The following is a 13,685-nucleotide window of genomic DNA, read 5'->3' on the forward strand; positions in this document are numbered from 1 at the left end:
ATTAGATGGCGGCTCAATGACACCGCCCATGTATATAACCATATAATACTGCTGGATACAACAAGACTGACCACAAGGACTTCACAGCCCGTCTACACATCATAGGGAATATCTCCATCTACCTGATCATCATCCTGTGGAAGAAGAGGACTGGGACATCTCTCCGGTGTTGTCCTCTTACTGGATCTACCTGTAGGAAACACAGACAGGGACTGAATTCATTCTGTACATACAAATAATGGAAGTCCATGTGTATATAGTCATGTCTATTACCTGCTGATGTGAGGGGCTGGTGGTCCTCCATCATCACCTCCTTGTACAGATCCGTGTGTCCTCCTAAATACTCCCACTCCTCCATGGAGAAATAGACAGCGACATCCTGACACCTTATAGGAACCTGACAACACAATGATACAGTCATCACCCCGACCCCTCCAGTTACTGTATAATGTCCCAGCATTCCCAGCAGTGTCACCTCTCCAGTCAGCAGCTCCAGCATCTTGTGGGTGAGTTCTAGAATCTTCTGTCCATTGATCTCCTCCTGTATCAGGGGGTGAGGTGGAGGCCCCAGAATTGGGCTCAGGGTTCCTCCATATCCCTCGTACACAGGAGACTGACAGCGCCCACTAGAGGTCTTCTTCACTACTGTGTAATCCTGGTTATGGGGAGACACATTAATAAATCTCACTACATACATGTCCAGAGTCCATCACCTCTCCAGTCATATCATCTGTTATTACTATAGAGAAGAATGATGTCATGATGACATCATCAGAATCTCTCACCTCTCCAGTAAGCTGGTAGATGATCTCTAGGGTGAGATTTAATAGACTTTCCGCCATCTTGTTCCTGTCTCTTTCCATCCTTGATGGATCAATCAGGAATATTCTCTTATATAGAAGATACTGAGAGGATTCTATATTGTAGGAACCTGAATGGAGAGAAGATGAGACAATGTAATCACTACACGGAATCCCATGGAATAAATAGAAGAGTTGAGTCCCATTATTATCACCACCTCCTACTTCTGACGTCGGCAGCGTGTAGCTCAGGAAGGGAGTGACTTGTTGTGGGCCGGCTTGGTGGGTATATAAGGTGTGTGATAGGCTGAACAGAATCTCATTGGGAGTATTAGATCAGCCTCAGGTGTACTGGCTGAGGGGTGTTCAGTGCTGCCCGGGGTGTTGCAACACAAACTGGATCTGGAAGAAGCAAAACCTGACGCTGAACAGCCCAGGAGGCTCCAGCAGCTCTAGTAGAATGAGCCGTGCTACTCACTAAGGAGGGGAAGAAACCCTCAAGAAGGTGAGGAAGGGTCCAAAGATACGGAGCTGACACTTGTAAAGATGACACTGACTTTCCCTGCAGCTTCAGTCACAACAAGTGATGGTTCGTCCATCGATCTCTTGGAACAGCCACAACTGTCACAGATAGATCTCCCACATTTCTGTCTGGACTACAATCTACTGGCCATAGAGGAGAAGACACTCGGCCCCTGATATTACCAGCACACTGGAACTAACTGTACAGTCCTCCCTGACCCTGACAGAAGAGGAAGTATTACAGCCTAGTACGCAACGTGCAACAACAAGTGACTAATGCAGAGGAGAAAGTGGCCAACGGGAATCTGTAGGTTTGTGACTTAGTGAAATGAGCAGAATCTTACATGATGGTATAGAGGACGTAGAGAATGGGCCCCGCTGTAGGGACATGAGAGGAATGAGTGTCCCGGAGAATGTTCCATCCAGAGATCTAACACCGATACAGGGGCTTGTAAAAGTATTCACACCCCTTGATCTTTGTCACATTTTGTCACAACCACAAACTTCAAGGGGTATTCCCATGTCCATAGTCATATCTATATTTGTAGATGATTAAAAGTTAAACATTTTTGCAAATATAAGTAATAAAAAATTCTGCAGAGTTTTAAAGATTTTCTGGAACTTTCTTAGTGGTGACAGTCTGTTATCTTGATCGGTTGCCAATGGATACGACCACTAAAGCAGAAACTTTCTATGATCTGGGACTTGTCAGGAACCCAGCCATGACTTTCTTATTGTAGCCGGGTTATCAGGCAGGGACACTCCATGTATCAGAAGATATCCCGGCCACAATAGAGAAATCATGGCTGATTTTCTGACCTTAGAAAGTTTCTGCATTGGTGGTCGTATGTTTCCCTTGTGGGGGCCACAAGGAGGACATTATAGTGTGTGGGGGCCACAGGGAGGACATTATAGTGTGTGGGGGCCACAGGGAGGACATTATAGTGTGTGGGGGCCACAGGGAGGACATTATAGTGTGTGGGGGCCACAAGGAGGACATTATAGTGTGTGGGGGCCACAGGGAGGACATTATAGTGTGTGGGGGGCCACAAGGAGGACATTATAGTGTGTGGGGGGCCACAAGGAGGACATTATAGTGTGCGGGGGCCACAGGGAGGACATTATAGTGTGTGGGGGGCCACAAGGAGGACATTATAGTGTGTGGGGGCCACAGGGAGGACATTATAGTGTGTGGGGCCACAGAGAGGACATTATAGTGTGTGGGGGCCACAAGGAGGACATTATAGTGTGTGGGGGCCACAGGGAGGACATTATAGTGTGTGGGGGCCACAAGGAGGACATTATAGTGTGAGGGGACCACAGGGAGGACATTATAGTGTGTGGGGGCCACAGGCAGGACATTATAGTGTGTGGGGGCCACAGGGAGGACATTATAGTGTGTGGGGGCCACAAGGAGGACATTATAGTGTGTGGGGGCCAAAGGGAGGACATTATAGTGTGTGGGGGCCACAGGGAGGACATTATAGTGTGTGGGGGCCACTGAATGTATGAGAAGGGCTGAGAGCGAGCACTTACCTCCTCGGGTGCAGCAGCCGTCTGCTCACAGGACCTGTGATGATGTCATAGGTGTGGGAGGAGTCAATGAGTCACATGATCAGGTCCTGCTGTTATTGCTTCATCTGTACAGACATAAAGGACCTGTGATGATGTCAGGTGTGTGGGAGGAGTCACATAATCACATGACCAGACATTAGAGTCGCTCCTCCCCCTATAACTCGGCTCCAGTCTCCTCACTAGTGGCCGCTCTAGATTGGAGTTGCTGGAGGGAGAAGCTGCTGGAACCAACTGCAATGTAGACTGTTCAGTACTGAGGTGACTAGAATGGAGAGATTACAGGAGCTGCCCCAGAAAGCCCCAATCTATTCCCCTCAGTACAGGAGCAGCCAGAGGGGAGTCTATAGGGAGGGGCGGTATATATGTGTGTGTATAAGTGTATATATATATATATATATATACTGTATATGTGATTAGCGATAGGAGGAGAGGGAAACACAATCCTGGACATACCGTATATACATATCCCACACAGTATTATATACTCCCTCCGCTCCGGGGTTATTATACTCTGGAGTCTCCTCAGACCCCGAGTATAATAATTGGTAGCCGAGGGAAGGTGAATAACAATCACTAATACTCACCTTGCCTCGCCATTCCTGGGCATCCCGTCTCTTGCTGTCTTCAGCTCTAAGGGGGCAGGGTTTTTGGGGTACTGCTGGCATCTAAAAGAGAAGTACAGGGATCCTTGGTTTGCTTCTAAAGGGGGGCAGGGTTCCTTACTGGTGCTGCTGGCATCTAAAGGGGAGGCAGGGGTGCAGTTGGCATCAGAAGGAGGGCATGAGTCCCTTGGATGCTGCTAGTATCTAAGTGGGCAGGGGTCCTTGGGATTCTGCTGGTATCTGACAGAGGAAAGGGGTCTTGGGGTGTCCTTGGCATCTGAAGAAAGGTAGGGGTCCTCGAGGTACTGCTGGCATAAAGGGGGAGGGCCTTGGGGTGCTATTGGCATGGATAGGAGGAAGGTGTCCCTGATGTGTTTCTGGAAACTAAGAGGAGTGGAGACATGGGTCCCTGGGGAGCCATCAACATCTAATTATGTGAGCTTGTATTATGCTTCAGGCATCTACAAGGAGCATGGGGTCCTTGGGGTGCTACTGGCATTGAAAGGGGGAGTAAACATCCCTGGGGTGCTGCTTGCATGTAATGGGGGCAGGGTCCCTGGGGGGAAGGGGCTGCTGCATGCATGTGTTTGGGATCCCAGGGGTATTGACTTTGTGTGTTGGGTTCCTGGGGCACTGCTTGTGTATGAGAGGGAGTTCTGGAGGTGGTCCTAGGGCACTGCCACCTGTATACTTGTTTGGAGGTCCCTGGGATGCTACCTGTGTGTGTGAGGTGGTGCTGGTGGTGGCCCCTTGGGTACTTCAACCTGTGGGCATGTGGCGGAGGTTCTGAGTAGAGATGAGCGAACAGTGTTCTATCGAACACGTTTGATCGGATATCACGCTGTTCGCCATGTTTGAATCGAATACCGCGTGGTAAAGTGCGCCAAAACTCAATTCCACTCCCACCTTCCCTGGCGCCTTTTTTGCTCCAATAACAGCGCAGGGGAGGTGGGACAGGAACTACGACAACAGGGACATTGAAAAAAATACTAAAAACCCATTGGCTGCCGAAAACATGTGACCTCTGATTCATAACAACGGCGCCGCCCAGCTTCGCGTCATTCTGAGCTTACACTTGGTCACAGACAGAGGTCTCTGTCAATTTAGATAGGGATTAGATTCTGGTAGGCAGGGATAGGAGAGGAAGGAGAAGAAAACCAACAGCTCTTTTAAAAGCTACATTTCAGTGTCTTGTCAGTGTCCATCACAGTAACGTGGCAGGCTCAATCTGCGCAACCCAGCTTTCCACAGTGTGGAGGATCCTGAATGGAATACACTGAAAGTGTATTGCCATATACACTCTATACCCCAAATCCACGTGCCAACAGTGTGCACCCCCACCCCTGAAACTAACTTGAAAACACTGTGTGTAATTTCCCTAACAATAACACTGGGGCTACATACACCCTCCATTTGTTGCTATTGGCATATAGTGCCAGGGTCTGACTTGTAATTGAAAAAAAGATATTAGGGCTTTCATACCACCCTCAATTCTTGCTATTGGCATATAGTGCCAGGGTCTGACTGGTAATTGAAAAAAGATATTGGGGCTTTCATACCATCCTCAATTCCTGCTATTGGCATATAGTGCCAGTTTCTGACTGTTAATTCCCAAAATATATTGGGGCCTTCATACAACCCTCAATTGTTGCTATAGGCATATAGTGCCAGTTTTGGAGTGTTAATTCCCCAAATATATTGGGGCCTGCATCCCCCCCTTAATTTGTTGATATTCGCATAAACACCCAGGTTCTGAGTGTTACTCCCACCAAATAAATTGGGGCCTGCATATACCCTCAATTTATTGGTATTGGCATATACACCCAGGTTCTGAATGTGTTTAAGCAAGGAAAGCATATTAAAATGCACAAGGCTCCCGGCAAGGGACGTGGACGAGGTCGGGGGAATGGTTCTGGGGAGCAAGTTAGCGGTGAAGCCACAGGGCGTCCCGTGCCTACTCCTGTGGGGCAGCAAGCATTGCGCCGCTCCACAGTGCCAGGGTTGCTTGCCACATTAACTAAGCTGCAGGGTACAAACCTTAGTAGGCCCGAGAACTAGGAACAGGTCTTGCAATGGCTGTCGGATAACGCTTACAGCACATTGTCCACCAGCCAGTCAGCCTCTACCTCCTCTCCTCCTCCTACCCAACAGTCTTGTCTTCCTTCCTCCCAAAATTCCCAATCTTCCCAGAACAATAACCCCAACTGTCCCAGCTCCCCAGAGCTGTTCTCCGGTCCTTTCACTGTCCCACAACCTGCCCCTCCATTTCGCGATTCCACGGACCTAACAGACGAGTATCTGTGTCCAGATGCTCAAACACTGGAGCCTCCTCCATCTCCGGTTGATTTGGTGGTGGATGACCAGCAACCCACCCTCATCGACGACGATGAGACGCAGTTGCCGTCAGGGAAGCCAGTTGACATGCGCGTTGTGCAGGAGGAGAAGGTGAGACAGGAGTTGGAAGAGGAGGTGGTGGACGACGAGGACACTGATCCCAACCTGGACAGGGCAGATGTCAAGCGGGGAAAGTAGTGTGGATGTTGAGGCAGGTGCATCACCAAAAAGGGTAGCTAGAGGCAGAGGTCAGCAGCATCTCCCAAGATGTTCCAGTTTGTACCCATCCCTGAAAAAACTCCCACCTCAAGGGCACGTTTCTCGAAGGTGTGGAGTTTTTTCAAGGAATTTGCCGAGGACAGATATAGTGTTGTCTGCACAATTTGCCTCTCAAAATTGAGTAGGGGCTCTGAGAAGAGCAACCTGTCCACCACTTCAATGAGCCGTCATTTGGAATCCAAGCACTGGAATCAGTGGCAGACAGCAATGGCAGGACAAACGTCGCCCGCCGTTCACGCCACTGCCTCTGCCTACAGTGCTGGTGATGCACTCCAGAGGACGAGCCAGGACACCACTTCATCTGCCTCCGCCACTTTGTTGATTCCTCCCTCATCCTCCCCTGTTCCTGTCTTATCTCTTTCTCCTGCACCATCAAAGGCACCATCAGGCGTTTCTTTACAACAACCCACCATCTCTCAGACATTGGAGTGTCGGCAGAAATACACCGCTAACCACCCACACGCGCAAGCCTTGAACGCCAACATCGCTAAACTGCTGGTCCAGGAGATGTTGGCGTTCCGGCTTGTTGAAACTCTCGCCTTCCTGGACCTGATGGCAACTGCGGCACCTCGCTATGCCGTCCCTACTTCTCCCGGTGTGCCGTCCCCGCCTTGCACCAGCACGTGTCACTCAACATCAGGTGGGCCCTTAGTTCCGCGCTTTGCACAAAGGTCCACTTGACCACCGACGCGTGGATAAGTGCATGCGGACAGGGACGCTACATTTCACTGACAGCACACTGGGTGAATGTAGTTGAGGCTGGAACTGCTTCCCAAACTGGCCCGGTGTACCTCGTCTCCCCGCCTAACATTCCTGGCAGGGACACGGGAAGAACACCTTCCTCCACCGCCTCCTCCGCTGTTAGATTGACCCCAGCTACGAGTTGGAAACGCTGCAGCAGTGGCGTTGGTAGACGTCAGCAGGCCGTGCTGAAGCTGATCAGCTTGGGGGACAGACAGCACACTGCCTCTGAGATGAAGGATGCCCTCCTCGATGAGACGGCAATATGGTTTGAGCCGCTGCACCTGGGCCCAGGCATGGTCGTTTGTGATAACGGCCGGAACCTGGTAGCAGCTCTGGAGCTTGCCGGACTCCAACATGTTCCATGCCTGGCCCACGTCTTCAACCTAGTGGTGCAACGTTTCCTAAAGAGCTACCCCAATGTTCCAGAGCTACTGGTGAAAGTGCGCCGCATGTGCGCCCACTTTCGCAAGTCGACAGTAGCCGCTGCTAGCTTAAAATCTCTCCAGCAACGCCTGCATGTGCCACAACACCGGCTTTTGTGCGACGTCCCCACACGCTGGAACTCAACGTTTCAGATGTTGAATAGAGTGGTTGAGCAGCAGAGACCTTTGATGGAATACCAGCTACAAAACCCTAGGGTGCCACAAAGTCAGCTGCCTCAGTTTCTCATCCATGAGTGGCCATGGATGAGAGACCTTTGTGACATCCTACGGGTGTTTGAGGAGTCCACAAGGAGGGTGAGCTCTGAAGATGCGATGGTGAGCCTTACAATCCCGCTCTTGTGTGTGCTGAGAGAATCCCTCATTGACATCAGGGATAACTCAGATCACACAGAGGAGTCAGGGATAGCATCCGATCCGTCACAGCTGGAGAGTAGGTCCACACATCTGTCCGCTTCATCGCGTTTAATAGAGGAGGAGGAGGAAGAGTTGTCCGATGATGTGATGGTGATACATGAGGCTTCCGGGCAACTTCGAATTGTCCCATTGTTGCAGCGCGGATGGGTAGACATGGAGGATGAGGAGGAAATGGAGATTGAACTTTCCGGTGGGGCCAGAGGAGTCATGCCAACAAACACTGTGGCAGACATGGCTGAGTTCATGTTGGGGTGCTTTACAACTGACAAGCGTATTGTCAAAATCAGGGAGGACAACCAGTACTGAATCTTTGCTATCCTTGACCCCCGGTATAAAAACAACATCTCCTCTTTTATTCCGGTAGAGGGGAGGGCCAATCGCATCAATGCTTGCCACAGGCAATTGGTGCAGAATATGATGGAGATGTTTCCAGCATGTGACGTTGGCGGCAGGGAGGGCAGTTCCTCCAGTAGGCGACCAAGTTCTCACCGGTCCACACAAACGAGGGGCACACTGTCTAAGGTCTGGGACACCTTGATGGCACCCCCTCGACAAAGTACCGCCACTGAGGGTCCTAGTGTCACCAGGCGTGAGAAGTATAGGCGCATGTTGCGGGAATACCTTTCCGACCACAGCCCTGTCCTCTCCGACCCCTCTGCGCCCTACACGTATTGGGTGTCGAAGTTGGACCTGTGGCTTGAACTTGCCCTATATGCCTTGGAGGTGCTGTCCTGTCCTGCCGCCAGCGTCCTATCTGAGAGGGTGTTCAGTGCAGCCGGTGGCATCATCACTGACAAGCGCACCCGCCTGTCAGCTGAGAGTGCCAACCGGCTCACTTTGATAAAAATGAACCACCACTGGATAGAGCCTTCATTTTCGTGCCCACCTGTGTAAAGCACATCAACATGAAACTTGATGTCTGTGCTCAACCTCTCCAATTCCTCCTCCGCATCCTCATATTCATCCACCATAAGCGTTGCACAATTCTGTTCCTACTAGGCTTCCTCCACCCTGATTTCCCTAAACTCTGCTGGTTAGAGGCTCCCTCCACCCTGATTTCCCTAAACTCTGCTGGTTAGAGGCTCCCTCCACCCTGATTTCCCTAAACTCTGCTGGTTAGAGGCTCCCTCCACCCTGATTTCCCAAAACTCTGCTGGTTAGAGGCTCCTTCCACCATGAATTTCCCAAAACTGTGCTGGTTAGAGGCTCCCTCCACCCTGATTTCCATAAACTCTGCTGGTTAGAGGCTCCCTCCACCATGAATTTCCCACAACTCTGCTGGTTAGAGGCTCAATCCACCCTGATTTTCAAAAACAATGCTGGTGCCAACCTCAACTCACTACAAGGGCCAAATACACTGCTGTTGCAAGGCTCTCCTCACTCCAAGTACCCAATACAATGCTGGTGACAGGCTCTCCTCTCTCCAAGGGCCAAATAGACGTTTCAAGGTGTTTTTCCACTGTCTGAGAGGTGGTATTGAGTGTGTAAAATGTGTAGTTGTTAGGCTGTGATAGTGGGGTAATAGAGGGTCTTGGGCAAACATGCGGCCCTTTACAGGCATATCTGTGGCCCGCACAAAAGTCTCAAACTTTGTCTCTAAACTTTAAACTATCCTACGGATAGGGGATAAATACTAGATTTATGATGATGGGGGGGGGGGTTGGAGTGCTGGGGGAGGGGGCCTTTTTGATGTCTGTCTGGCCCTTCCTTGGGCTTGAGGACTGTTTTTTTTCCCACCCACCTTGTAATTCTTTCACTTGGGGGTTAATTGGAACATTACAGTCTGTAGTGCTCCTATTAACCGCCAAGTGCAAGAATTTCAAGTGGGTGGGAAAAAACAGTCCTCAGGCCCACGGAAGGGCCAGACATCCAGAAGCCCCCCTCCCCCAGCGCTCCAACACAATAAAGGTGTCTGCCAGCTTTAACTGAGGTGCCATTTTACCGGCAATCGCAGGCACCCGGAGCAAGATTTGGGGCCTGCGTGCATTTTTATGGCAGCCGGGAGTCTTGTGAGGATCCAGCCTGTCATTCTATACTTTCTATTGTAGGCTACTCTATGTATGGTATTAGTGATCAGTCCCCTAGGACCTAGCCATTAGCTGCTGTGTGCGGCCCTCGCAACATCCTCGTTACTCATGTGGCCCTCGGGTTACCCTGAGTTTGACATGTCTGGTCTTGGGTGTGTTATATGCCCCCAGACATGCTTCCCCTGCTGTCCCAGTGTCATTCCAGAGGTGTTGGCATCATTTCCTGGGGTGTCATAGTGGACTTGGTGACCCTCCAGACACGGATTTGGGTTCCCCCCTTAACGAGTATATGTTCCCCATAGATTATAATGGGGTTCGAAACCCGTTTGAACACTCAGTCAGCGGCTGTTCGAATCGGATTTCGAACCTCGAACATTTTAGTGTTCGCTCATCTCTAGTTCTGAGGTACTGCTTTGTAGTGTTTAGGTCACTTGGGTGCTGTCTTCATGTAAATGGGGTATTTCTCCACCCCTCATTTTTATGAATTACTGGTAAAACGGACATGCTAATGAGTCACCGCCCTAAAAAAAGAACACTACTGGACAAAATAAACTGCCCCCCCCCACAAACCAAAATAAACCACTCTTTAGCCCAAAATCTAAGCAATCATAGGCTGCTTGATCCCTGTTTATAATTCTTTGAGACCAAAAAACAAAGAGTTTGGCAGCAGCAGAAGCCTGTAGATACTTACCTTTAGATGGCCACCTATGTACACCCAGTGAAGCCATAACTACTTCACTTCTGGGTTTACAGAGGGACTGAGCTACTGAGCATGCTCAGTTCCCCTGAGAACTATGTGAGTGTGCTCCGCATACGCAGAACAGCCGCACAGTTCTCTACATGAACATGGTGTGGGAGCATGCACAAGCAAGAGAGGTGGGCGTAAAGAAGGTATGACGCTAAAGGGTGCACGGAGTGACTCATTAGCATATCTGTTTTACCGGTAATTTATAAAAACGGGGGGGGGGGGGTGTCTGATACATTCATATAAGTATATATTTGACTTATATATGGTATATGAATTATATGTGCTAATGTATATATATAAATAATGTAAGTATATATGACTGTATATGTATGAGTGTGTAGGTAACTGTTGCAGTCTGGAAATCGCAGCATGTCCCTTATACCTCTGGCAACCTCTGTTGCCGCCAGGGGTTTTCCCGCAGCCCTTTTTGGTGCCGGACGCTGTGTTAAGTCTTATCCTTATAGTGTATGCAACCACCCCGGGAGAACCGTGCAGGAAGCTGGACCGTCACGGTGACCTTATAGGCACCAGAACTCCCAGGAGAGGTGCACAGGGTAATCGGTAGAGTCAGTTAGATTTGATGCCAATTGGAGTAATGAGACACCCACAGGTCCCTAGGCTGACATGTTGATGTGGGTGCCAGTACTCCTCTCCAACCAGGAGCTTGTGCCCAGGGCTTAGCTGCAAGGAAAGCAATGTCCAGGCCAGGATCAGTAGAAGTACTCACTGCTTTATTGTAACAGGTATCTGCTGGTCACTTGTTCTGTAGCAGTGACCTGTGGCACAGTGGCTTGTACCCGGCTGAAACCTTCCCATGCATTAGTAGAGAGTCTAAGATGTCTGCAGGTTCAGCTTCTGGTCTCCTGCAGGAGTTCAGTTACCTTGTAGAGGTAGGTGTAGTCTGCCAGGGTTGTAGCTCTGCTTAGCCTGATATAATCCTGTCCTCTTACTGATAGTGATACAGGCCGCTGTCACAGCTTCTCTGCCCTGCTGCTGCTGTGGCAACTCTGCTCACAGAACACAGTGTCTGACACACATAATGGCTACTGCCACTGGGGGGGGGGCTGAACTCTTAACCCCAACCTTCTCAAAGACCCAGCATGCACAGTGGTGATTTCACAAACCATTATGGGCTTTCTTCACCATCAGAAGCATGATGTGACCCCTCTCCAGATACAATGGGAAACACTAAAGAGTGTCACTGAAGGGTTTTCATTCAACAAGCATAGAAAGCGAAGTAGGAGAGTGTCTCTGAGAGCTCATGCCTTTTTACTCAAATACAAACACCTAAATTCTCCCATAAACGTAACAGGGATTCACAAACACTGGTGGACTGACTGAAAGTTAAGTGCAAAGTGAAAGGCCGTGTAGACCCCAAATATGAAGCACACAAATGCACTAAAAGGTTCCATTAGGAGTTCAATAACAAATGCGACAGCTCCATAGAAAAATTTCTCCAGCCACGGGAGCTCACTGCATTTGTTTTTACCATTACAAATGACATTGAGAAGTCCTTGTCCCATCCTGACGATCTAGCTCAATCTTTCCAAGACTACTACCGAAATATCTACAATCTTAGGGACCCCTCTCAGATTTACAACTGCAAGAGATGCAAAACAGGATTGACGATTAAGTGTTTAACAAGTTCTGATTTAGAGATTAAAAATTTCCAACATTCTCTATGAGTTCTTTGATATTCAACAAGACCAGTTTTCCAAGTTAAACATTTAGCTCATTCTGGGCATGAAAATGGCTTCTCCCATGTGTGAATCTTTTGGTGTTGAAAAAGTAGAAATTTCCGAGTAAAACATTTCCCACATTCCAGACATGAAAATGGCTTCTCCCCTGTGTGAGTTCTTTGATGTTCAACAAGATGTGATTTGTAAGCAAAACATTTCCCGCATTCTGGGCATGAATATGGCTTTTCCCCTGTGTGAGTTATTTGATGTAAAACAAGACTGGATTTATGAGTGAAACATTTCTCACATTCCAGGCATGAATATGGCTTCTCCCCTGTGTGAATCTTTTGATGATGAACAAGATTTGATTTCTTAGTAAAACATTTCCCACATTCTGGGCATGAATATGGCTTCTCCCCTGTGTGAGTTCTTTGATGATCAACAAAATGTGATTTCTTAGTAAAACATTTCCCACATTCTGGGCATGAATATTGCTTCTCCCCTGTGTGAGTTCTCTGAAGGGCTGAGGGTATATCTGGGGTAATGACATATTCTTCATATGGCTCTTGTGTGATACCATGATCCTCTGCTTTATAATCTGTAGATATCAGATGTCCCTCTGAGCTCCTGGTACAGTCATCTGACAAGAAGAAAACTGATATTACTATTATTGAATAACATAACCTTATAAGTATATTCCCCACTGAGCTGCCGCTGCCTGAGACGCTTCAGACCGTGTGAAGAAGTGAAGTCAGTGGCACAGGCAGCAAACGACGGTAGTGCGGCCTACTTCATTAGTATTCACTGCGCTGAGACGGAGGTCAGTGATAGTGAATAGTAATGAAGCGGGGCAGGAGACGCCACCACTGCTCTAGGTCACTGTAGAGGTGAACACAATCCATGGCCGCTTAAATATGGCCACTTATGTGGAATAATACTGTAGGATGCCATAAATCTTACTGTATTACACCCCATACCCACAATAGAATCCAAACCACATCTACTGGATTTCCCAGCCTGAACTCACCGCGGATCTGCTGTCCCATACAGTATGTAGTAGGGTCTGTGGAGTCACAAGGAAGCAGGGACTAAGACTGAACTACTACTGTTTCCACCATCTAATAGATCTGTCCCTGATATATCGCCTTGACAACTGTAACTCCTTACTAATCGGTCTTCCCCTCAGTAAACTCTCCCCTCTACAATCTATTCTGAATGCAGCGGCCAGGCTCATCTATCAGGCTAGACGCTACTGCGATGCCTCTGGTCTGTCCAGTCACTACAGCTATGCCTTTGGTCTTTGTCGGTCACTACATTGGCTGCCTATTCATTACAGAATACTATATAAACCCGTGTTCTCCGCTCACTCAATGACCTAACACTTACATCCTCTATTATCAGAACCTCCCACGCTCGTATACAAGACTTCTCCCGAGCTGCACCACTTCTCTGGAATGCTCTACCCCGGACAATCAGATTAACTCCCAATTTCTACAGTTTCAAGCGCAAACTAAAGAC

General features: G+C 48.9%; 2 protein-coding genes across 2 annotated transcripts in view; both read right to left on the reverse strand.

Annotated features, from left to right (window-relative positions):
- The window catches only part of LOC142191151 (uncharacterized), a 1,229,165-nt gene that overhangs the window by 1,006,246 nt on the left and 209,234 nt on the right, over window positions 1–13,685 (reverse strand). Inside the window, 1 exon segment of the mRNA XM_075262334.1 lies at window positions 12,270–12,645. Within this exon segment, the coding sequence (XP_075118435.1) occupies window positions 12,270–12,645 (376 nt within the window).
- Window positions 119–3,494, reverse strand: LOC142213557 (oocyte zinc finger protein XlCOF7.1-like). Its single transcript, XM_075281930.1, has 4 exons — window positions 3,482–3,494; window positions 786–931; window positions 476–655; window positions 119–397 (listed from the first exon to the last, which is right to left on the reverse strand). Exons 1-4 carry the CDS (start codon window positions 3,492–3,494, stop codon window positions 119–121), a joined length of 618 nt encoding a protein of 205 aa, XP_075138031.1.

Source organism: Leptodactylus fuscus, chromosome 1 (assembly GCF_031893055.1).
Source record: "Leptodactylus fuscus isolate aLepFus1 chromosome 1, aLepFus1.hap2, whole genome shotgun sequence".
Taxonomy (NCBI): domain Eukaryota; kingdom Metazoa; phylum Chordata; class Amphibia; order Anura; family Leptodactylidae; genus Leptodactylus; species Leptodactylus fuscus.

Excerpts from the sequence above, each read along its gene's own strand:
- LOC142213557 (XM_075281930.1), bottom strand. Across the intron at positions 656-785 it reads TCTACCAGCTTACTGGAGAG|GATTACACAGTAGTGAAGAA; the intron begins GTGAGAGATTCT and ends CCCCATAACCAG. Across the intron at positions 398-475 it reads TGGAGCTGCTGACTGGAGAG|GTTCCTATAAGGTGTCAGGA; the intron begins GTGACACTGCTG and ends TTGTGTTGTCAG.